General features: G+C 33.8%; 2 protein-coding genes across 2 annotated transcripts; both read left to right on the forward strand.

The window, feature by feature from the left end:
- Positions 1-672: 672 nt before the first annotated feature.
- On the forward strand, positions 673-3,624 carry LOC108342772 (probable receptor-like protein kinase At1g11050). Its single transcript, XM_017580564.2, has 2 exons — positions 673-2,843; positions 3,406-3,624. Exons 1-2 carry the CDS (start codon positions 904-906, stop codon positions 3,422-3,424), a joined length of 1,959 nt encoding a protein of 652 aa, XP_017436053.2. The 5' UTR covers positions 673-903; the 3' UTR covers positions 3,425-3,624.
- Positions 3,625-6,273: 2,649 nt separating this feature from the next.
- On the forward strand, positions 6,274-24,895 carry LOC108342771 (UDP-glucose:glycoprotein glucosyltransferase). The gene is made up of 37 exons (XM_017580563.2): positions 6,274-6,597; positions 6,731-7,123; positions 7,231-7,384; positions 7,622-7,793; positions 8,352-8,425; positions 9,389-9,485; positions 9,596-9,708; positions 9,804-9,919; positions 11,463-11,520; positions 12,326-12,478; positions 12,576-12,674; positions 12,767-12,910; positions 13,023-13,091; positions 13,706-13,785; positions 13,915-14,077; positions 15,352-15,486; positions 15,565-15,664; positions 15,753-15,847; positions 15,980-16,092; positions 16,232-16,442; positions 16,683-16,751; positions 16,894-17,039; positions 17,934-18,035; positions 18,215-18,362; positions 19,426-19,482; positions 19,563-19,693; positions 20,491-20,579; positions 20,685-21,037; positions 21,168-21,260; positions 21,835-21,899; positions 22,359-22,461; positions 22,576-22,734; positions 22,840-22,980; positions 23,102-23,145; positions 23,228-23,342; positions 23,933-24,085; positions 24,172-24,895. The coding sequence occupies exons 1-37, from the start codon at positions 6,458-6,460 to the stop codon at positions 24,340-24,342; spliced, it is 4,818 nt and encodes a 1,605-aa protein (XP_017436052.1). The 5' UTR covers positions 6,274-6,457; the 3' UTR covers positions 24,343-24,895.
- The last annotated feature ends 370 nt before the right edge of the window (positions 24,896-25,265 follow it).

The following is a 25,265-nucleotide window of genomic DNA, read 5'->3' on the forward strand; positions in this document are numbered from 1 at the left end:
TTTCATCTCAAAATTTAATATAGCTTATTTTAAATTTTATAAAACAAATAAATATAATTATTTTAACTCAATTATATTAAAAAAATTAATACTTTAAATGATGTTTTAAATTTATGTTTGAGTTATTATATCATATTATTTAACACGTTTTAATTTAGAAATTAGTCTACTATCATCTACCACTTAAAAATGATTTAATGTTCAATGATTTATTTATTTATTTTAAAATATAAATATAAAAATATTAAAATTTAAAACAGACAAAAAAATTGAATTTTATATCTAAAAAATTTAAGAACTACGACCAGCGTACTGGAGTAGTATTTTAGTATGTTATTAGTATTCTTGTATACAATTTTTCTTGGTCTGCATGTGTATGATTAATGTTGGTAAGTATAGTGGAAATCCACGTAGATGCTCTATGCAAAGCAAAGCGGCAAAGTCAGAACACCTTACTTGATTAGTTGCTTTTAATCAAGTAGAAACAAATGCAGCCGCTCCTCCCACCGCCATTCCAAGCGCGTGATTTCCACTCTTCCATTCTTTAATTCGATCAACTTTTTCTTGTTATTGCTTTGGACTCATCCACGCGTGGCGCACACTCTCCTTTCTAGAAGGGTGAGCAGCAGATGCACCTAACGCAGCCACAGGCAAAGACAAGAGATTTAGAGTTTTGACCAGCTTCATATGATGATCATCGTTGTTCATGCATCTCCCTTAACCCCAATTTCACAAAATCGGCTCTTTTTGTCTCGATCATCTCACCCCACCAAACAAATCCAGTCACATATTCATATATAGAAACAAAAAAACATCAAGCTCCGTGTAGCATAGCATATTGTGTTGTGTTGTGTGTGTTGTTTACTGTAATCAATCAACACAACACTGCACAAACATCATAGGATGAAGATGTTGTTGCTACCCTTGATGTTTGCAGTGTTTTCTTGCATGAGTTTGAGTTTGGCAGCGCCTTCTCCATCCCCGACATCGACATGCCCCATGGACTTGAATTATGTTCTGAGAATCCCATGGAACAATTCTGTTTGCCACAACTTCCAAAAGAATTTGGCAGCAAGAAATGGAACAGATGCAAACACTTGTTGCATATCACTGTTGTCCCTCTTTGGCGTAGGACTTGCGCAGCATCTCAAAGAGACTTCTCAGTTCCAACTCCCCAACCTTGCCACCTCAGTTTCATGCATCCAAGACTTCCAATCGAAGATCTCTTCCCTCTCTCTCCCCGACAACCTTGTAGACTCCTGCTTTGACCCTCTTCAGTTTGTGATCTCTCCCAACATCTGTGCTGGGATTCAGACAATCTCTGATTGGACCAAAAAGCTTGGTCAGTCCACAGCACTCAACACTGCTTGCAAACAGGATCTCACCGATCTCCCCCTCTGTGATTTGTGTGTGGGAGCTGGGTTACAGGTCAAGCAGGAGCTTATTTCCATAGATGGTAACACTTCTCACTCCATGGATTGTTTTTACTTTACAATACTCTATGCTGCTGGGATTGTGAACGAGTTTGGACCGGAAAGCAATGGTGCCGTGACTTGTATTTTTAGCATGCCTGTTTATTCAAGGGGGGGTTCTGGGGGAAAGAGTCACCAGGCTCTTGTTTTTGGGTTGACGGGAGCTGGGGTGGCTTTGCTGGTGATGTCTTCTCTGTTGGGGTTTTATGTGTGGTGCGACAGGAAGCACAGGAGGAAAAAGCTTGAGACTTTTCAGTTTGATTTTGACCCTGAGGAACAAGGGTCTAGGCGTAGATTGAGGCCTAATACGGGGTCCATTTGGTTCAAAATTGGGGAGCTTGAGAAAGCAACTGATAATTTTTCATCGAAGAACTTCATTGGCCGTGGTGGGTTTGGGTTGGTTTACAAGGGAACCTTGCCTGATGGGACTGTGGTGGCGGTTAAAAGGATCTTGGAATCTGATTTTCAAGGAGATGTGGAGTTCTGTAATGAGGTGGAGATTATTAGCAACCTGAAGCATCGCAATCTGGTGCCTATGAGAGGCTGTTGTGTGGCTGAGGAGAGTGAGAATTATGATGAAAGGGGAAGCCAAAGGTATCTTGTGTACGATTACATGCCAAATGGGAACCTGGAGGACCATCTGTTTGTGTCATCAGACTCTCCGAAAGCAAAGGGATCGTTGACATGGCCTGAGAGGAAAAGCATAATCTTGGATGTGGCAAAGGGGTTGGCCTATTTGCACTATGGAGTTAAACCTGCAATTTTCCACAGGGATATCAAAGCCACCAATATTCTACTTGATGCGGATATGAGGGCAAGAGTTGCTGATTTTGGTCTTGCCAAACAAAGCCGAGAGGGTCAGTCTCATCTGACAACCAGAGTGGCTGGAACTCATGGATATCTAGCTCCAGAATATGCACTCTATGGTCAGCTCACTGAGAAGAGTGATGTGTATAGTTTTGGTGTAGTTGTTCTGGAGATTATGTGTGGGAGAAAGGCTCTTGACTTGTCATCATCAGGATCACCAAGGGCATTCTTGATCACAGATTGGGCCTGGTCACTGGTAAAGGCTGGGAAGTTAGAAGAGGCTCTAGATAGTTCCCTGGTGAAGGATGAGAACTTTCCTAGCTCAAATCCTAAGAGCATAATGGAGAGGTTTTTGCTGGTGGGGATTCTATGCTCCCATGTCATGGTTGCTTTGAGACCAACAATTTCTGATGCTTTGAAGATGTTGGAAGGTGACATTGAGGTTCCACAAATCCCAGATCGCCCTATGCCTCTTGGCCACCCTGCCTTTTACAATGATGCCAGTACTTTTACCATATCTCCAGCATTAAGTGGCCTCAAGTTGCAAACTGGAGACATGCTCAGGTAATCAAGATGTTCCTTTATATTGCTTAAAATGTAGAAAGAAAAAAGTGGAAGCTGCTTCCATTCTAAGGCGTGCCAAAGGGTCCAGTCAAATCATGTTTGGAACATCACATAATAAACTGATGAGTGTCATCAAGGTACAAATAACACTGCTCTTGAGAAAACTGATGAGTGCCTCGACAAATTCTATGCCAACTATGCAGAAACTTAGCAGTTAGCAGAGCATCGTTATATCAGCTACCAAGGAAGCTAAGGCTTATTTAAATAGCAGAGAATTGGTGTATTGTAGGAACTTAGAACATAGGGAAAATGTCTTATAAAATGAAGTCTGCATTTTCTCTTCTGAATTTTCTTGTGCAACAAAAGTCACAAATGAAAACTCTTGTATATAAAGAAAAATGTTAAGTTGGCAGGATCATAGTTGGTTCTTACAAGATAAAGTGATGTTGGATTGTTTTCTCAATTTCTGTGTTCCTCGGCCAAGTCTCTCTGAGTTAATTTTTCTATGCTACCTTATCTTAGATTTATGTACATAATTATCATTTTCCTCTGTTTAAAACAGGTCCATTAACGAGGGCTAAGTTCTTCAAAAGGATTTGCAAGTCCAGAATCTAGCATTTTTTTTTTTCATATGCAGGCTATTAGACAGAGCAAGAGCATTTTATTTTTGCTCTTCTTCCCCTGTAAAAACAGATTTTGTATATGAACACTTTGGATAACTCTGCGGATCTTGGAAAAATTCTGTACAAAATATATACAAGGTTTTGAATTTTTTTTATGCTCATAAAAACATTGGAATCAAACCAAACCGGGTTTTATATTTTTCATTGTTCCTCTTCCAGATGTGGACAACATTATTTTTTATTTAGTTTACATTTTCACATGATGTTGTGATATAAAACAAATAACAAGTGTCATGGGGCAAACATAAATGTTTTTAAATTAGGTATAAATAAAACAAGGTTTTGATTCTCATTAAATATATCTATCAGTTTAATGTATAGTTGTTCCATTATGTATCTTTCATGGTATTAGTTTAGCTCCTCCATGTTCCCAATAAATAAATAAATACACATGGAAGGATTACTTTAAAGAATGTAAGATTGTATTTTTACAATAAAATATAAAAATGAGATTATCTAAGTTACTAAAAAAAAAGGAAAACAGCTATAGGAAACATGAATGGTGCAATTAAGAATTTAGTTTATTTTAATCTTCTTTTTTTTACTTTGCAACCATCTAGTTTATATTTATCAGAGTACATATATGATTGTATTGTGGATTATGGTATTCTTAGCAAAAAATTTGTGAGAATGAATCTGTGAGAATGAATTTGTGATGAACTAATAACTCAATTATCATTTTAGCAGTGGGGTCAGGGAATTATTCGTTGTTTCCAGAAAGAAAATATTAAGAATTGTTAGTCAGAAATTAGGGAACATAAAAGAACATGAATTAAAATTGTATGATGGGAATTGTAAGTGCATTAGAAGGCAGAAAAAGTTGGAATAGGTAGCTCAAGCGGAGGAACATTTACTTAAAGAACATAGTGTAAGAAAGCAAGATACAAGGAAAAGGGAAGAAAGACATTAAAGAAAGTGATGAAAGACAAAGATGATGGATGATGATGATGAACATTACCTAATATGCCAAAAGTAGCTGCCCAAGGATATGCTGTGATGGTTTTGGATGGATTGATTCATGGTTGGGTATGGAGGTAAGGTGAAGATGATGGGAATCCCTAAGAAGAAATGTGAACTTGTGTGGTTTGTGTGTTGGAAATGCAAGAGAAGGATGATGGAGGTTGGAGTTGATGAAGGCAAAGAGTGAGAGTGAACTTTCAAATAATGAAGATGGAGTTCATGAGGTTCTTAATAATGGTGAAGGTGATGGTTTTGTTGAAGAACAATGACTGAGAATATTGTTAATTTTGTTACATGTTTAATGCTTGTTTATTTAAGTGATGATTTTGTTGAAGAATAATGTCATTTATGAAAATATTGTTAATCTTGTTACATTTTTAATGTTTGTTGTTACAATTATTTAATTAAGTGATGATTTTGTTGAAAAGTAATGGCCATTTATGAAAATATTATTAATCTTGTTACATGTTTAATGTTTATTGTTAGAATTATTTAATTAAATGATGATTTTGTTGAAAAATAATGACCATATATGAAAATGTTGTTAATCTTATTACATGTTTAAAGTTGTTGTTAGAAATATTTAATTAATGTATAAACATATTATTTTAATAAATATTCTTAAATTTATATAATTAATGTGTGAAATGATTTATTTAATATTTTATTCTTATATTTGTCTAGAAATTATATATATATATATATATATATATATATATATATATATATATATTAAGCTTGTTTAATAAATACACCATTCAATATTTTTTTAAACTCATAAATATTATATGTTTGGACTTGTATAATTAATGTATTAAAATATTAAAAAGTTATTAATATTTTGAATAAAAATTATTATTTAATAATAAATATATTAAATAAAAACTTTAATTATAACTAAAATGTATCTCAAAACAAAAATTATAAATAGTTTCTTATTTATTTTAAAAATTAATTAATTTTTAAAATATTTTTTAGGAATACCTATACATGAGTTAGTAAAAATATTTTGAGAGATAACTTTTTTTTATATAACAGGATGATGATTTAAGTTGATTAAAAAAATATTTAATATGAAAGATAATTTTTCACAGTATAAACATTATAAACAATTTATGTTATTACTAAATATATATTGATTTTTAAATAATATTATTTTAAAAAATAAAAATAAAATATATTTTTCTAAATCTAACTTTATTAAATAATCAAATAATTAGAAATCGTAAATAGTTAAAAAATAAATAAAAAAAGTATAGAAAATAATTAATATTAATATAAGTTTCTTTCTAATAATTTATTAAATAAACGTATTTAAAAATTACAAAAAGATAAAATTAAAAATGAAAAAAATATATAAAACAAAGAATTATTATTTTAATTATAAGCTAAATATATGAAAAATACATTATCATATTCAATAACATAAAAATCATTAAATCATTTTTATTTTAAAAAAATGAATTTATAATTATATATATCTTTTAAAGATTATACATACATAAACATATATATATATATATATATATATATATATATATATATATATATATATATATATATATATATATATATATATATATACACAGAGTTGTTTTAATGAAAATTACAATTTCTCTTCGAGACAGGTCATATACAGCGTTTTTCTTTATTATTAAATGCAAAATGGTATGATTTTAATTCGTAATTCAAAATAAGTTAGAAAATTAAATGCAGAAGTAAATTATAAATTTTTACCAAACAGTTATAACAGCGGAGGAACACTATAAAGGGTGAAAAAGAGGAAAAAACCATTGTAATTTGCACGTGTTGTGTGGTATGTTTTGAAAGACGGAGAAGAAGAAGGTCGGAGTGGAAGAAGTGGTTTCTTTGACTGACCGTGTCTTCCACAAAACACGACACAAAGAAAACGTTGTGATCTCATTCGCTTCTTCTCACTGTGTCTTGATGTCCAAACCCTAACGGAGGCTAATGGCTCTCAGATCTGCGTCTTTTCTTCTCATTCCCATTTTCCTTATCGGAATTGTCTCCGCTCACACTTCAACCCCCAAGAATGTTCAAGCTGCTGTTCGCGCTAAGTGGTTTGGCACTCCTCTTCTTCTCGAAGCTGGGTACCTTCTTCTTCCTTCGATTTCGTTTTCAGTTCCATTTCGATTTTCGTTTTCAGTTCCATTTCGATTCTCGCTGTTCTTTTTCTTTAATCTCACCGTACCAATCTTTTTGCGTTCTTTTTTTCATTGGCAGCGAGTTGTTGTCCAAAGAGGAGCCGGGGCTTTTCTGGAACTTCATCCACGCATGGCTCCACGCCGATCACGGCGACTCCCATTCTCATTCCGCCAAAAGTTGTGTCAACAAAATTCTACAACATTCGCGCCCTCTTTTGAGAGAGCCATTGGCGTCCTTGTTTGAGTTCTCTCTTATTCTGAGATCAGCCTCCCCTTCTCTCGTGCTTTACCGCCAGTTAGCTCAGGATTCTCTTTCGTCTCACAGCCACGCTGAAATCACTGAAGTAGACGCCTTGAATCTTGGGGCAAGTCTCCAAAGCCCCGGAGGGAAGTGTTGTTGGGTTGATACTGGTGACACTCTGTTTTTTGATGTTTCTGAATTGCTCACTTGGCTTCAAACCCCTCGGAAACAGTGAGTTCAATGCCACTGCTCATGTTCTCTTTTGTTTTGTTCAGTTCTTGAAGTTGTGTTCTTGGTTAATATCTTGCTCTGAGTTGGGTTCTTTTTTTTATCGTCAGGGTGGGTGGTTCGATTCAGGGACCGCAAGTGTTTGATTTTGATCATGTTCATTTTGATTCGAGTGTTGGGAGTCCGGTTGCTATACTTTATGGCGCACTCGGGACTGTTTGCTTTAAGGAGTTTCATACTGCTCTGGTTGGAGCTGCTAAAGAGGTCGTTTTCTTAGCTTTCAGTTCCTAATGAATATTGTATTACATTATGTAATTACTGTCTCTTTGTATGAAAACATTTTAGCAAAAGGGATGTATAACATAACTGTGCATTTACCGTTATGAAAACATTTTAGCAAAAGGGCTTGACTTTTCTGAATTTTCAGAATACAATCTTGTAATCTTTCTGTTCATTTGTTGTTCCCTTGCAAATTTTGACATGTTGCCCACGTCTTCTCAGGGAAAAGTTAATTATATATTGAGACCAGTGTTGCCGGGTGGATGTGAAACAAATTTTGGCCACTGTGGATCTATTGGTGCTAGCGAGTCAGTAAACTTGGGTGGTTATGGAGTGGAACTTGTTTTTAAGAATATGGAATATAAGGCCATGGACGACAGTACAATTAAAAAAGGTTGGAACTACTTAAGGTTTTGAATTTTGACAGTAGACTCAAGTTTCTTTTAGAATATAGGTGACATTGAGTTTTAGCTGCTTCATTCTCCTTTTCATTTTTGACTTAGGTCATAATTTTAGAAGTGTCATGTTATTACAGACACTAGACAGCATTTCTTCTTTTGATGTCTGTGTATCATTTCAATGTTATCATTTGTAGAGCTTGGTAATTTTTTTAGTTAATCTCCTTATTGGAACTTCTATCTCTTCTAACTCACTTTCCTTTGCATGTAATTTTGGTTCATGTTGTAGGTTAATATGTCCTAATTCTCAACTTCTACCCCTGTTGTTCTGGCTTTGGTCTTTCAAGTTTGATAATCCTGTGAAATTTCATTTTTGATATTTGAAGCAGATAATTGAAAGAAATATTTCCTAATTTTAATTAATTCAAGATCTACAAATTCTTTGGTCTTGATCATGCACTGTTCATCCAAATAAAATGGTGAAGGAATTTTTCTATAATCACAGTAATAGGTTGCTTTTCTAGTTCCCTAATTGATTCTGTTGTGGGTTGCAGGGGTGACTTTGGAGGATCCTCGCACCGATGATCTCAGCCAAGAAGTCAGAGGATTTATATTCTCTAAAATTCTGGTTGGTAAAATGTCACCTATATTTCTTTTTGTAGTTGACTCCCCTAAATTGAGGTGTACTTTAGGGAACTCATAATCCTTAATTTAAGGTTAATAATTGTGATAAAATCAAAGACATATATACTAAATTTTGAAGTTAATTACAATGTCAACAGGTTATGTTGTAATCAATGGCTATTAAAATAATATTTTTAGGCACTATCAATTAATTCTGTTATTTGTATCAAATTAAATTACAAAGAAATGTCTGTAGGTGCCGGATTCTATAGTGCAACATACCTATATGTCCATTCTCCTGTTACATTTAGTTTGACGAAAATTAACCAGACAAAGTGGTTTCTAACCACTATATGCTTCTGTTATTATCATGGGATCTATTTAGTGAACCTCACGTTGTAGCATAAGGCTTTTGTTGTTGTTGTAAGTGTCCAAGGATAACCTTTAGTACATTAGATGTTTACATTGTAGCCTTTGCAGGGTCCAGAAAAAAAATATGAGAGAAAGGAATGAAGAAGTGAAAAAGATAACAACAGAAGCATAACCAGAATATACCGGATGCATGACAACTGCATCACACTGGAGTCTGGAGAATAAATTGGAAAAAGGCCTTGTGCTAGTTTATTTTCATTATGAAACTATGCTGACCACTACTGTTAACCTAATAGTTTAGACTTGGGATGGCTTGTCTAGAATTGATAGTTTGCCCAGACATGCTAATATGCTCTAACCATTCATGTCATGCTAGCTATTTTAATTTTAAGACATTTGTAGCTTCCTCTCAATTATTATGCTTTATTATTCCTGCTTTCTTATTCAGTGTACATAATGTTACTTTGGTTCTACATTTTTTTGATAAGTGATGATGACATTTTCTATTAAATATGTCTAATATCAATGGATTGACGTACAGATTTAAAATTTTGTTGTTTGTGCATATGAATTTAACTGTTTGTATTATGTACAGGAGCGTAAGCCTGAGTTAACGAATGAGATCATGACTTTTAGGGATTATCTATTGTCATCAACTGTATCAGATACACTTGATGTTTGGGAACTGAAAGGTATTGCTGTGACCTTTTCCTTTTGTGAAAATTGAAATTTGTTGATAATATATTTTCATTTTAGTTAGGTTTAATGTACTGTGCAGTAATATATATTTTAATGATAACAGATCTGGGGCATCAAACTGTACAGAGAATAGTCCGTGCCTCTGATCCTCTACAGTCAATGCAGGATATCAATCAAAATTTCCCTAACATAGTTTCTTCTTTGTCTCGCATGAAAGTAAATAACCTTTTCACTTTTGTTGAATGCTTAAACATAGGTCTGTTTCCTCCCAAGTAATTGTTTATTGTTTGTGGAATTGTGATGTGCAACAGCTTGATGATTCTGTTCAAGATGAAATAACGGCAAATCAGCGGATGATCCCACCTGGCAAGTCTTTAATGGCTATCAATGGTGCTTTAGTCAATGTTGAAGATGTTGACCTTTATCTGTAATGTTTTTTTCTCCTGCTGATACCATTCATAATATAAGGCTGAGATATTATTTGTTGTTGGTATTTCATGCTTGCAACTTTGTTGTAGCCCGAGTTTACTGTTTCTCCATAATATATTCATATGAAAAAATTGCTATTGCTTTCTGATGGTTCTTTTGCTTTGAAGAATAAAGCTTGCGAGTTTTAGCTCTAGGTCCATTTATGTTTATTCTGATTGAGCCTATCTAAGGTAGCTTAGTTATCTATTGGAATTCCTCATTTTATATGGCTAGTTATTGAGGCCAAAGGCCATTCTTTTCTGCACTTGTATATTCTTTAATCAACTAATTATTATTTCAGAGTTATTTTTTGGGTTCTAGGCAACTATTTGGTTGTGCTTTTGTGAGCCCTGATTAATAAAAATTGATTTTTCGAAGCTGTTGAGATTGTTGTGAGCTTGTGGTTGTGCCTATTGGATTGTGCATATTTTACATTGCTGAACCCTCCAAATTACTATTTGGCGAGAGTTCTTATCAATGCTTGTCAATTTCTAGAGTCTATATATAAACTCCCATAGACTTGACTCAAACTAGTAAACATTCGCCTAATAGAAAGATAATATTGAAAACACCTCTTAATGATATATATGCATAATACCCTTAACATTAATAATTCTGCATTTCAACTACATAATAAAGTAAAGTAACAAACCACAAAAATAAAATGTGATATTACATCTTTACTAGATTTGATCCAACTACATAAATGACCAGATCATACACAAATTCATTGAACATATAAGTTTCTAAAGTGAGAACATTTTAAAAAAGAATTATTTTCTTCAAATAATTTAAGCCCTAGTACAATGTTAATGACCCCCTACCTGACATCACCATTGTAGTTAGCATGGTGAGGTAGTATTTGAATGTCCCTTATGAGAGCCATTGGGATGATGTCACACTTATTCTTTGGTAAATAAAAAACGCTCCAAAACAAAGACCATTCTATGTAGTTAACGACAATGTCACAATCACTTGTTAATCTAATATTGACTGGGCAAAAGAGAGAGCAGAGAGGAGGAGTTATTGACTACACTGGGAGGAGAAAATCTTCCACAGGAAAAGGAGTTCAAGTTGTTTTCCAATTTGCCATTCTGGTTGGGGGCTCTGCTGCATTCATATTGTTTCTCAATTTTTCCTCTATAATAAATTACAACATAAGATTTTTCTCTGTTTTGAGTCACTTCTCAGTGTCCTTCCTATTTTGTTCTTAATTGATTTTTGGTGCCTGACAATAAAACATTTTTCCAGACAGATTATCCCAGTCATTTGATTGTAAAAGTGGACAAATGACTATTGAGAAGTTTATGCATATAAAACTGCACTAAAATAATACCTACTTGGCATATGGAGTTCATAATTAATCATGTTAATCTTGATATCAACAAACAAGCATAATTGTGGTTTTCTGTAGTTTGTTTCAAACTTACATGATGTCTTAAACTTAGAAGTTAGATAAAAATTTCAAACTTTTGATATTCTATTCATTTATCTTTCTTTAGGTTGATTGACTTGGTTCATCAGGATCTGTTGTTGGCTGATCAGTTCTCAAAATTGAAGGTGCATCACATTAAATCTTTATCTTGGCCACTTTTTAGTATTGGACTGATTTCTAGCTAACTCGTTTACTGACACTGTTATTAATATGGACACATGAAATTTTGTCTGTTGTATTGCTTTCTAATACTTGAACTTTGCTTAGTTTTTTAAATAGTATGAAAAAGAAAATATGATAGGTACCAGAGAAGAGAGAGTGTAAACGACAGACTAGTATATCATATTAACTGATATCAGGGTGTGAGACTGTATACACAAGAGAACATGTGAATAATGTAAATGTCTCTTCTAAGCAATTCAAGAGTGCCTATCCTCTCATAAACCTCAAATAATTCCAGCCTGTATCACCCAATCCCCCTTCCAGGCTTGTACCCTTCCCTTATTCAGACTCATATGTCCCTCCCCTCTGCTTCCAACTAGGTAGTATGTTGCTAAGTGGAGTTCCTTCTTTTGTTTCTCTTGGGCATGATCTGGTGCATAGCATCTCTTGCCCGCCCCCCCTCATACCTACCTTAGTAATTTTGTCTTTATGGGTATCATCAGAAATACAATGTCATTTCATCTATCAACAATTGCCACCAAGGAGTTGGGAAAAAAGTTTGTAACAAGTGAACAAAGTAGTTAATGACAATGCTCTAGTTGATAAAATTGGCTGCCTGATTAATAAAATTTTAACTGTTACATATTTGTGTTCACTATTTATCTTTAAAACTACGTGTATCTTTTGTGAGAAATTGACTTAGATACTTTGCTCTTGATTGATGTTTACCATATATTTAGATTGTAATTATGATCCCAGTAATTGCAGATACCTTCCAGCGTAGTGCGGAAACTGCTGTCAACTTTACCTCCTTCAGAGTCCAGTATGTTTCGTGTTGATTTTCGTACTACTCAAGTACATTATCTCAACAACTTGGAAGAAGATGCCAAGTACAAAAGGTGGAGGAGCAATCTAAATGAGGTTAACTACTTGATTTTTAAAACTGGATAATATTATTAATTTCAGATTAACCCTGCTAAAAATTTTCATTGGAACATAATCTTTTCTTGTTTTTTAGATTTTGATGCCGGTCTTCCCTGGGCAGTTGCGTCACATCCGTAAAAATCTTTTCCATGCTGTTTTTGTTCTTGACCCAGGAACCACTTGTGGTCTTGAGGTAAGTTTATTTTCTAAAGCTTAACACTTTCACACTGTTCTGTTTCCAAGAGAAATCTCTCATTCCGTGTTTTATAATTGGGTACTTTGCAGTCAATTGATATGATCATATCATTGTATGAAAGTGATTTTCCTGTGAGATTTGGGATTGTGCTGTATTCTTCAAAATACATCTTGCAGTTAGAGAACTATTCTGCCAAAGAGGATCGAGATAAATTTGAGGACATATCTGATATGGTAATATGAACCTTTAATTGTTCGTAAATGTACACAACATCACAAAGCTCGTCTTTCAGGAAATTTTACTCTCAAGTTAGTGATGCATTATGTTTGCTGTTCCACTTTTCAGATTATACGTCTCTTCAGCTATATCAAGGGGAATCACAACACTCAATTAGCTTTTGAGTTTTTAAGCAATGTATGATTTTGTCTTCTGTGTTAGTTATCTTATGTTTACTGTTTATTTTCAATTAAATTATTTACATGCCAACATGATTGAAATCCAGAAGAGTACATATGATGAGAAAACTGAAGGATGCAGTTATATGTTGTACATGCATACTAATCCACCAATCTTGCAATTGCCTTTCTAAGTTCAGACTTTTGGATCTCCCAAGTTTCTTCATCTGATCCAAAATTTCGAATTGACACCCTTGTTCTTCACATAATAATTTTTTTTTTCATTTCTGTAGCTGTGTATTTTATTTTTTCTGTATGATTAGTTTGTAATAACTTCAAGGATTTAAAATATAGAGATCATAGGTCTAGTGTCTGGGTATTTCATTTACTCGTAAGTGGTTTCACTCTCTCTCCATCAACATAGAAAACAAGATAATCCTAATTCTTTCATACAATATATACCTATTTTGTCTCTAAGGTTTCAGTTTAACAAACTTTTTGTAAAATGACATGACTGCATCATTTGTATATATGTTTTTTGTCAATACCTTTTTCATATTATTTTGAGTCATCTAGAACTAATATGTTTGCAATTAAACTGAAAGAACATTATCATAAATGTTTGTTTTGTAGGTTAACAAATTACGCACTGAATCAGATGATGGTCATCTTGAGCAGCACCATGTTGAAGGGGCATTTGTTGAAACAATATTGTGAGTTTTGCTGGACTTTTCTATTGATTACTGTACTTCTGATGTTTCTCTAATATGGTGCTTCTACTACTGTTTTTGGTGACATTCCTTGTTTATATCTATGGTATTGTTCCCACTATTCTTTGATAGGCCAAAGGTAAAATCCCCTCCACAAGAGATATTAGTAAAGCTGGAGAAGGAGCCAGAGTTGAAGAAATTGTCACAAGAAAGCTCTATGCTTGCATTTAAGCTTGGTTTGTCTAAAACTGATTGTTCTCTGTTGATGAATGGACTTGTTATTGATCCAACTGAGGTACTTAAATTTTGAGTGTTTTCCTCTATCTCATCTTATTTCGGAACTGTTTTCTTTTTTTCTCTTTGTACAATTGCTCTTTTTTGTTTCCTCTAGTAATGGGGAGATAATTCAATTTTCAATATCTATACTGTTAGTTGTATCAATTCCAGAGCCCCCATCCTATCTTAGTTACAGCCACTTTGTTAGGTTCCTGGGTTTGGAACCTAACAAGAAAACACTCAAAAGATAGAAACAGAAATGAAAGAATGAGTTTTGCTATTATTCACCGTAAACGAATCTCTTTACAAGGACTGGGTTTGGGAGTATAACCTCCCTCTAGAGAGCCTAACCTCCCTTCTCAGGATGACAAACCCTGTTAGACTACAATCAAACAATCGACCCCCCACTACAATTGATTATTTGCTATTTATACAACCAATAACCCCACTCTTCCTAACTGCTAAGGCAGTTAAGGCAGTTGGGCATTTAATGTTTTATTCCTTCACTCGTAAACTCTCCATCCCTAACACACTTTGAGGGTTGCATTAATTGTAGTCAGGGTGATTCATTAGTCTCAAATTGACTTGATATAGCAAAAGTAATATATATATATATATATATATATATATATATATATATATATATATATATATATATATATATATATCAATGTTGATGTGCAAATCTCACTTTAGAGTTAGTTGACCCCAAATTCTAACATTTTATTCTCTCTTCTCTCTGACTCACCACCTATAACAATTCTTTCTATGCTGCCATCATTCTGCATCACTTGCCACTGGAACCTTTCTCTTTGAAAAGGGGGACATAGGTATTTTAGGGTTGGGGTCAGTTCATCTATAGTCAAGCAAGGCAGCTGGGGGATACTTTATATGTAATATGTCCAAATCATCAATCCATCACATTAAGGTATCGAACCTGCCCTGCCATTATGGGGTGAGAGCAGTTCAAACAACATAGTATATGGAGGAATTCTTATAAAAATTTGGATTATTAGAAAAAAAATAAAGGTGACTTTTAATTCTTTGTAACTGATTTTTTTTTTTTTAAATTTTGGTGCTAATAATTAACCACTTCCATATTACTCTATAATTTTAAATATATTTTAGTAGTGTGCCTGATGTCTTATTTAACTTTGCATCTACTTTGGGAGCTCAACATTTGTTTCAAGCACTCACTTTTCATTATTAACTATAATTGATGTCAATGTGTCAATAGAGTGTTAATAAAGTAAGTTTTTCTGCCACTTATATATTTGCAATTTCTTTTACCAGGATGCCTTACTAAATGCCTTGAATGATGAGACTCAGAGAATACAGGAGCAGGTATACTTTGGACAAATAAAAGCTCACACTGATGTGTTAGCCAAGTTTCTGTCAGAAGCTGGTATTCAACGTTATAATCCTCGGGTATAGTATATTGATAATTTGCAACTTATGGCAAACTTGTATAATGATATTTCACTAATCAACATGTATTTGGTGTAGATTATTTCTGATACTAAACCAAGGTTCATATCTCTGTCTGCATTTCTTTTGGGAGAGGAATCTATACTGAATGACATTGAGTACTTGCACTCTCCTGGAAGTAAGTGGTTGATGTGTTAGAAATCAATAGTTTCATTCTTACATTCTTGTTTTTGTCTTAACAAGTGGATTGTTTGTATGCAACCCAGCAATGGATGATTTGAAGCCCGTGACACATCTTCTTGCTGTTGATATCACTTCAGGGATTGGGTTGCATTTACTTCATCAAGGCTTAAGTTATCTGGTTAATATGGATTTGCATTTCTGTTGAACATTCTTACTTTTAGGCCTTGTTTCGTAATGCACCAGCAGTTGGACCTACCCATTTAGTACTTCTAAATCTGAACATTTTTTTTATTTTCTCATTATGCAACAGAGAGAAGGGTCCAAAGATGCTCGTATAGGTCTTCTATTTAGTGGAAATTGGAGTACAAGTTCATTAAGCCTCCTTTTTGTGAAGGTTTTTGAAATCACTTCATCTTCATATAGGTTTGTCTTTTCATTGTAAAATTAGATGGCATTTAATTGGTTGATTTATAAGTATCTTGATTCTGTAGTTTTAGAAATTGTTTTTTGAAGTTGAAGTGTGGTTTTATATATATTGTGTGAATGATTGGGTTTTATGCAGTCATAAGAACAATGTGTTAGACTTCTTGGATCAGTTGTGCTTACTCTATAAGCAAAAGTACTTCCTTGAACCAGCTGTGGAAGTTGAAGGCCCTCAAACATTTATTGATAAGGTCTGTGAGCTTGCTGAGGCCAATGGGTTACCATCTGAGGGTTATAGATCTGCCCTTCTAAAATTTTCTGCTGATGAAGTAAGAAGGCATTTAAACAAGGTATTTCTGGTTGCTTTCCCATTGAAAAAATCACATTTTGGTACTCCGACCCATCCACGCTTCTGTCACATCTTACCTTTACATATATTCATTTGATTGTAGTACCTTTCAGAAATCGTTTTATGCTTCTCTTTCTCCCTTTCATCTGTTTTTCCACTGTTCTAGAGTCCATATCAGCCTTTTGCTGGCTATTTTTCTTTGGTAACCATATAATCCTTTAATGAAATTTCTTGCTGTCAGGTGGGAATTTTCTTGCATAGACTACTTGGGTCTGAATCTGATGTTAATGCAGTCTTTACTAATGGAAGGGTAAGATTGCTTGGTCTCTGATTATTTCATAGAGTACTCAGTTTCTATGGTGTCCGTCCATGATATTTGAGTTTGATTAATTTTTCATCAATGATAAGATCTGTCTGTTATCCTGGGTTAACCTTTAGCATTTGTGTTATAGGTAACTTACCCTGTTGATGAAAGCACATTTTTGAGTGCTGATCTGCTTCTTCTTGAATCAATAGAGTTTAAGCAGAGGACAAAGCACATTTTGGAAATCATTGAAGAAGTAAAGTGGCAGCATGTTGACCCTGACATGTTGACAAGGTTCCTTGATCTTTTCACTATCTATTTTGGATCTGTTTTCTATGGTTATTGCTTCGTGTTGCATTTATCATCCTCCCATCACAAACTTTCATTTTACATTTTGCCTGGTATTGAAGAAAGTGAGTGTTTCTTAGTATATGACTATGTGGATTACATTACACCAGTTATTTTCTCTATATAAATAATCATACCCCAGTTCTGATCACATAAAGGTTATCCGGATCAGCATTCTGAGGGCCTTATGTTTTTTATTGCTCAGAAGGCTATTATATAATAGTAATAATAATGATAGTAATAATAAATAATAATAATAATAATTATAATAGTGGTACCCGAGGTACCTAAAAGTGTTGCTTTCATATCTCCAAAAGAGTAAATAAACAAGGACTATCTAGTTATAGTGTATTTATATGCAATGCAGTGACATATAAATAAACTTTAACCAGACTTCTACATAAAACATCTCTACCACCTATATTCATTGATAAGTACATCTGACTACATATGGGGACCATATGTAAATTTCACTTGTGTGGTCTTCTGAGCTATATGCACGAGTGAGAAACAAACATAATGTGATTCCATCATTAGGAGGGAAATTGTAGTTTAGAACAAGTGCAAGTTTAGCAACACTTTGCTTGACTGTTACCCATTTTTAGTCTGTCTTCTTTGCAGTCCTCAGTTAGATGTTTTATATCTGAAACTATTTGTTCATATACTAAGATTTTGTTCAATTGTTTTGAGAAATCCTTACAGAAGTTCATGAAGCATTTATTATTACTTCGTTTTCTTTTTCAGTCATTGATATAAAGTTTGCAAATATTATTTATCCAATCTTTATCTATGTTCAGAAAATATGACAATTCTTTAATCTTTCCTTGTGTACTTTTGTAGCAAATTCATTAGTGATATTCTCATGGCTGTATCCTCTTCAATGGCTACAAGGGAGCGAAGTTCTGAAAGTGCCCGTTTTGAGATTTTGAATGACAAACATAGGTAATTTTTTTTAGTTACGATATACCAATTTAGATAGAATTATGAGTAGAATATTAAAGGCATGTTGTTCTGCTTGAATTTATTAATCTTTAAATGTTTATTCATGTCTGGATTGCTGACTTAAATTTAGACGGTATAATTATATAATTTTAATAGTTTAATACTGTTGTTTTGTGCAGTGCTATCATTCTACATAATGAAAATTCTAGCATTCACATTGATGCTTGTCTCGATCCTTTAAGTCCAACCAGTCAGAAGTTGTCTGGAATTCTAAGAGTTTTGTGGAAATACATTCAACCCAGCATGAGGATTGTTTTGAATCCATTGGTTTGTTGATATCTCTAGTTCTATATCCACTTTTATTTTTTATACATTTTGGTTTTCTGTTCTGCAGCTTATTCCTTCTTTAATTGTCTTCTTAGGCCTTTTGAATAGAAATAATATAGAAAAAAGGAATTGTAATATTTTGTCTCTTTCTATCATCTGGAATTTGAGCATGCAAAAGCAAGTGTTGTTGGTGTGGTTAGTAAGCTGAGACCCCCTTAAATCTGGTTTTACTAAGGTCCAAGGTCATCTATTATTATGTTTTATGTCTGATCTTTTCGGTTGACCTTTTTTGCATTTCTATTTCTACCCAAACTGGTATTACGATTTTGCTTACTCCTTTATGCATTTATGTCCGTATAAACTTGCAAAAATAGCTATTTATTCTACATTGGAAATTTGTTAGCTCGTAATTGTAATAACCTATTTTATTATATGAAATTTGGAAAACACAATTTGAATTAAGAGTATAATATTTTTCCTTTATTCCAATCATGGAGATAAGACTATATACATATTACCCTTTGAAGACTTCACAGTTGTAGTTGTAGTGTCTTTGAAAGTGAGTTTAGCCTAAACTTAACCTTAAGAAAGTGGTTTGTAAGGGAGGATTGAATGCATTTACATATTATATTTTGGCACTATCTTTATCTAATGTGGAACTTGGGTTTTTCCTAATACTCCCCTCACATTCAACACTATTGGGGCTTTATACGTGTATAATATGGTGAGTTTTAATGGATCTATGTTAGAATGTGCTTTAGGTCTACCTCAAGATGATAAAGGTGAGTCTCCACTTTTATATTGTATGTTGACACTATCTCTAGTTGATGAGAGTTGAGTTTTTTGCAATATGTTTGAAACTTATTTGTCTCATGAAACAATTGATTCCTTTTAAGAGTACAGGTATCATAAACCTCCTGTCATTGCTCTACATTTGGCTTATATTGATCCTTTGACTTAGATTTATAATAAAAAATGTCTCATTTGTACAGTTAGCTATATTTTCTTAGTTTGCTGATCACATAATGCACTGATTTTGAATGCCGTTTTCATTTCATTTCAGAGTTCGCTTGCTGATCTTCCTCTGAAGAACTACTACAGATACGTAGTACCATCAATGGTATATATTGCACTTACGGCTTGTAGTTAATTCCAGATTACATTTGAGGTTTGGGTTCTTAGGTTTTATCACTTTTGCAGGATGATTTTAGCAGTGCTGACTCTTCAATCAATGGCCCAAAAGCATTTTTTGCTAACATGCCATTATCTAAGACACTCACCATGAATCTTGATGTTCCAGAACCTTGGCTTGTTGAGCCTGTTATTGCTGTGTATGTATTTTCTTTAACATCCATTGGATATTAAATCATTCCCGAGCCTCCACCTAACAGCTAAACAATTTAGGAGAGTTGGTCCTATACATTACCCTATAAGATTGAGCTAGTTGGTAGTGGCTCATGAATTACTTCATATGTACATGACTATATGCTAATTTACTGATTTCTTGATTCTCCTTTTTTTCCTATTCATTGTGTGGAAGTAGGGAAAGGTAAAGGACAGATTTGGAGTAAATCACATTCGTCTCCCTCTTTTAAATTTTAATTCACCTTTATTCTCTGCTTTAATGACTTTTATGTTAAACTGCTCTAGACATGTTTGATGGTATACTTTACCTGAAAAGACCCTTATCCTCAATAATATAAGAGCATGTGATTAATTTGAATAAACACTTATCTTCTTTAAAATGCTGTATACTGCAAAGAAGAATAAATTTATGCCACTGCATCTAAAGATTCTAAATTTGACTTGGTTCATAGTTGGCTTAAGCTATGAATGTTTGTTGAAAGGACAAATGACAAAACAGGTCACGTAGGATGGTACCATATTAAGGAGAGAAAAATCGAGAAGGAATATAATGAATTCCGTGTATTGGGTGTACACAAGTATTCTTTTTTATAATAAAGAGATAATAATAGTAATGAATAAAATCAATATCTAATAATGAAAAATATGGTAAGATATTTACCTACCAAATCATATCATGTCTTCCTATTTTATGTAATCAAATCATATCTCTTAACACCACTTTTGTGAAATTTAACTTTCTTTATGGTTTGTCATGCTGTAGTCATGACCTGGATAACATTCTGCTTGAGAACCTTGTTGACACAAGAACATTGCAAGCAGTTTTTGAGCTTGAAGCTCTTGTCCTCACAGGTAAAATTGCATTTTGTTTATTTATATAATCATAATAAAGCATTAATTGTTAAGTAGTACATTCTAAGAATGCATTGTTGTTCTTTTCAATTGTTCATATATTAGGTCATTGCTCTGAGAAAGATCATGATCCTCCTCGAGGTCTTCAGCTTGTTCTTGGAACCAAAACTACACCCCATATATTTGATACCATTGTGATGGCTAATCTTGGATATTGGCAAATGAAAGTCTCTCCTGGGGTTTGGTTCTTGCAGCTTGCTCCTGGTAGAAGTTCTGAGCTGTATGTTTTGAAGGGAGGTGCTGATGGAATTGAGAACAAACAGTCATCGAAACTCATTACTATTAATGATTTACGGGGTAAAGTAGTTCATATGGATGTCGTGAAAAGAAAGGGCAGGGAACATGAGAAGTTACTTGTTTCTGATGATGATGAGGAGGATCTGCAAGAAACGAAGAAAGTGAGTGCTTGCATTTAAAATCTGTTATCTGAAAGTTATTTTTGTGTCAAAGTAAAAGAAAGAAAACGTTATCCTTTAAATGCAAAAGCAAGTTCAAATCCTCACATATTTCTTCATTGTTTTTTTGCAGGGAAGTGGCTGGAATTCTAATTTATTGAAATGGGCCTCTGGTTTCATTAGTAGTAATGAACAACCCAAAATTACTGAAACCAATGATGCTACAGTGAGTTTTTTTACCTATTTCTTCATCCTGTCCCTTTTGAACCGATTGATTTGCTCTTATTTGGTTTCCTTCAAAATATCATTTAGAAATTCTCAAGAACACATCTAACAACAAACCCGGTAATGTGTTATAAAAATTTGATCTGATTTGTGTTGTATTTGTGATTGAATACTTTTCTAGTTGTTATTACAAAAACTTTTTTAAGTCTGAAGTTTGTTCATTTAAATTTTGATAGATCGAATGAAATTAATAGTTAATTTATTTTTATAATTTATTCCTCGATTTCAAAAGTCTTTTTTCTTTAATTTATTCCTATATAGAATAAGAAAATATCGAAATTCTTGATAAATATGTTAATGTTTGTTTATTGAGTCATCCCTTACATGTTTTTTGGATGTCCCCATCCCGTCACTGCTACTAGCCTTGCTAATGTGTCCAATCCATCGCATATATCATCAACATACATGGTAAATTTTGAAGTATTTTTTAACTTTCTGATTGCCTTCCCTTTTGCACTTTCGGCTTCTATTTACTCCATTACTCCCAGAGTTTGACTGACCTTTTTGCATCATAGGACAAAGTAAAGGGTGGACGTCGTGGAAAAACTATTAACATCTTCTCAATTGCTTCTGGACACCTGTAAGTGGTTCTCTTATATTAACTTGATATTATAATTTGCTTTTAATTATGGATGAAAGGCACCTGTTGATTCCGTTTCAGTTTTCTTTGAATTTTGAAAATTAAGAAATGTTTTCATTGATCCAAAACCTCTTAAGGTATATTGATGGAATTGTCACGTGTATCTTGCTTGCCAAAATGTATCATGGCATCAATTTCATGTGATAAAACTTGGCCTGTTTTCTGCTCCTTTATGAATTTTTTCTACCCCATCTCCCTATCTTACAGACATAGGTGGTGGGAGGTTTGTCTGATGGTGTGAAAATAACTTATATCTCCCATACTTTTTGTCCTTCTTTACGTGGATAGAGGCATTTATAACCTAGTGGAACAAGATTACTGTTGTTGATGTAGTTATTTCCTTTGTATCATCACAAATGCAATCTTCACCTTTGTTTTTATGTTCATGTATTTTGCCAGATATGAACGCTTTCTAAAGATTATGATTCTAAGTGTTCTGAAAAATACACATCGCCCAGTAAAATTCTGGTTCATAAAGAACTACCTCTCTCCTCCTTTTAAGGTTATAAATTTACCCATCACTTGCCTCAATGTTTTCATTATTTATATATAGGAGCTTTAAAATGGAACTAATGAGTTTGCTCCTTAAACTATTTGCTTATGTCTTAACAAACAGGATCTGATTCCTCGCATGGCTCAAGAGTATGGATTTGAATGTGAACTAATCACTTACAAATGGCCTACATGGTTGCATAAGCAGAAGGAAAAACAGCGAATAATTTGGGCATATAAAATTTTGTTCTTGGATGTCATTTTCCCCCTTTCCTTAGAGAAGGTATCATGACTTTCTTCTTCAACTTCAAATCTCACGATTTTGTTTTATTGTCTTCTGCAATCTTTATGTCTTGGTGTTACATGCACCACACAATGTCTTTTGCAGGTCATTTTTGTGGATGCTGATCAGGTTGTTAGGACTGACATGGGAGAACTTTATGACATGGATATAAAAGGAAAACCCCTGGCATATACTCCATTTTGTGATAACAATAAGGAAATGGATGGCTATCGGTTTTGGAGACAAGTAAATACCATTGTTGAATTTCAATCGCTTTGATATTATTTGTATTTCTAGTCATCGTACATGAATTCTTGGGTTAGATGCAGCATATGATGCTAACTTCTATGTTGACCTTGTGGTATAGGGTTTCTGGAAGGATCATTTGAGGGGGAAACCATACCATATTAGGTTGGTGTACATCTTGAATCTTTTATGAATAAAGTTGGAGTTATTTCAGTTCTCTGATTGTTGCTTCCATTTTTGTTTGCAGTGCTTTATATGTTGTTGATTTGAAGAAGTTCCGAGAGACTGCAGCTGGGGATAATCTTAGAGTTTTCTATGAAACCCTTAGCAAGGATCCAAATAGTCTTGCCAACTTGGATCAGGTTAGAGTTTTGAGTCAGTACGGTAGCTCTTTTTCATTATTTAGTTGTGGAAAAGTCACTTGAACTTACAAGATGAAGTATGGTTGAATGGTTTGTATAATTCCAACATATAAATGACTCGACATGTGACATCTCAGTTCGTGGTAAATGACTGCTTTTCTATACTGAAAAATATTGATTATGCTTTAAAATGAAACTTTGTAAGATTGACGGCATTGAGGTTCAATCCCTAAACCAATTAGTCGCTAAAGCTCTACTACCACGCAGAAAAAGAAACCTAACCTAAAATTGTTAGCTGTTAAATGAGGGTCTTGGAATAGCAATTTAACTTAAACGTAGATGCTGATGCCTTTTCCAATTATAACTTAATCTTGTTCTTTTTGGAATGTGAGCATGCTGTACCTTTTGTGAATTTTAAGAAAACCGTTATAGCTTCTATGTTTGTCTTCACCTTTAAATAAAGTTGTAGGCCCTTGTTTACTGTGATTAAGTTGTAGGTTTTTCTTTGATGTGGTTTTATGTTCCTTTATTGATATGAACGCGCTTTAATTTACTTCCAATGTGCTGAAATTTGTACTCTTCTGGTTCAGGATCTTCCTAATTATGCTCAGCATGTTGTGCCCATTTTCTCTCTGCCACAAGAATGGCTTTGGTGTGAGTCATGGTGTGGAAATGCTACAAAATCAAGGGCGAAAACAATTGATCTGTGCAACAATCCCATGACAAAAGAACCCAAACTTCAGGTGAAAATACTTTATGTTCTTGTAAATTTGCTGCACAGATCCTTGATTCCATCATTTTTAACTCACCTCTCCACTTTGACTTTTAGGGTGCCAGACGAATAGTATCCGAGTGGCCGGACCTTGACTCGGAGGCGAGTAAATTCACTGCAAAAATCTTAGGTGACGATCTGGAACCGTTTCCATCCCCTGATCAATCAAAGGATTTGATTATTGAAGATGCATTGAAGGAGGATATGGAATCCAAGGCCGAGTTGTGAACATGACCGACAGACATTATGTGCAAGTCAAAGTTCCAAAAAGAATGTGATCGTTGATGCAATTTGGCTCCCAAATGACATATCTTTCGTGCCCGACACAATTAACAGTGGAATGCAATGAAGATTTGCCTTCTCTGTTGACCAGTTTTTAGGATCATAAAGAAAATTTTGATTCGAGAAGTCTTAGTGAATTTTAAATCTGACGTAAACGCATTATTTAAGGCGGACATGATTGGCAATAAATGCCACCGTCTATACCTCGGTAACCAACCCCCTTCTCCCTTTTCTTTTGTTCTCTTCAAGAATAAAGTTTTTCAATGCAGGGGATCCTGGGTTTAGCAATCGATGTAAGACAGTAGTAATAGTATAGGCTTTTACTTCCTGTACCCCATAATTTCTTCTATCCCCTCAAATTTTCAAAATGACTAATTTTATTCTGTAAACTTTTCGAAACAAAATGTTTTTCATTTTTCTGTGAAACCTCGAGCGGAGATGAAATGGCGCTTATTTTGAATCTGTAATTCACTTACAGAGATTGTTGTTAGTTGCTGAACTGTGTAGTGTAAGATTGAAAAGTAGTGTTTGGTTAATTTTTTTTCGCTGTTATCAGATAGAGACAAAAGGAGATTTTTGTTCATTTGAGTGCAATGATGTTAAACTATAACATTCGACCAAATTACAAAGGATTTTCTATGGCAGTTGCATATTTAGTAATGAATGAGGGTTATTGCAAATTGTTTATCTGATAATATTACCATTTTTATCAACATCAATCTTTAGGGTAGATGATATCAAAGCCATGATGATATCGTAAACAGCTTAACTTCAAATATACTAGTTCACCCGGGTTGTTTTATCATGGCTGTTGCTTTTGACGTGATCTTGAGGTGGCCATGTCCAAGGCTATATTTTGGAATTTATGC

The sequence above is a fragment of the Vigna angularis genome, chromosome 6, assembly GCF_016808095.1.
Source record: "Vigna angularis cultivar LongXiaoDou No.4 chromosome 6, ASM1680809v1, whole genome shotgun sequence".
Taxonomy (NCBI): Eukaryota; Viridiplantae; Streptophyta; class Magnoliopsida; order Fabales; family Fabaceae; genus Vigna; species Vigna angularis.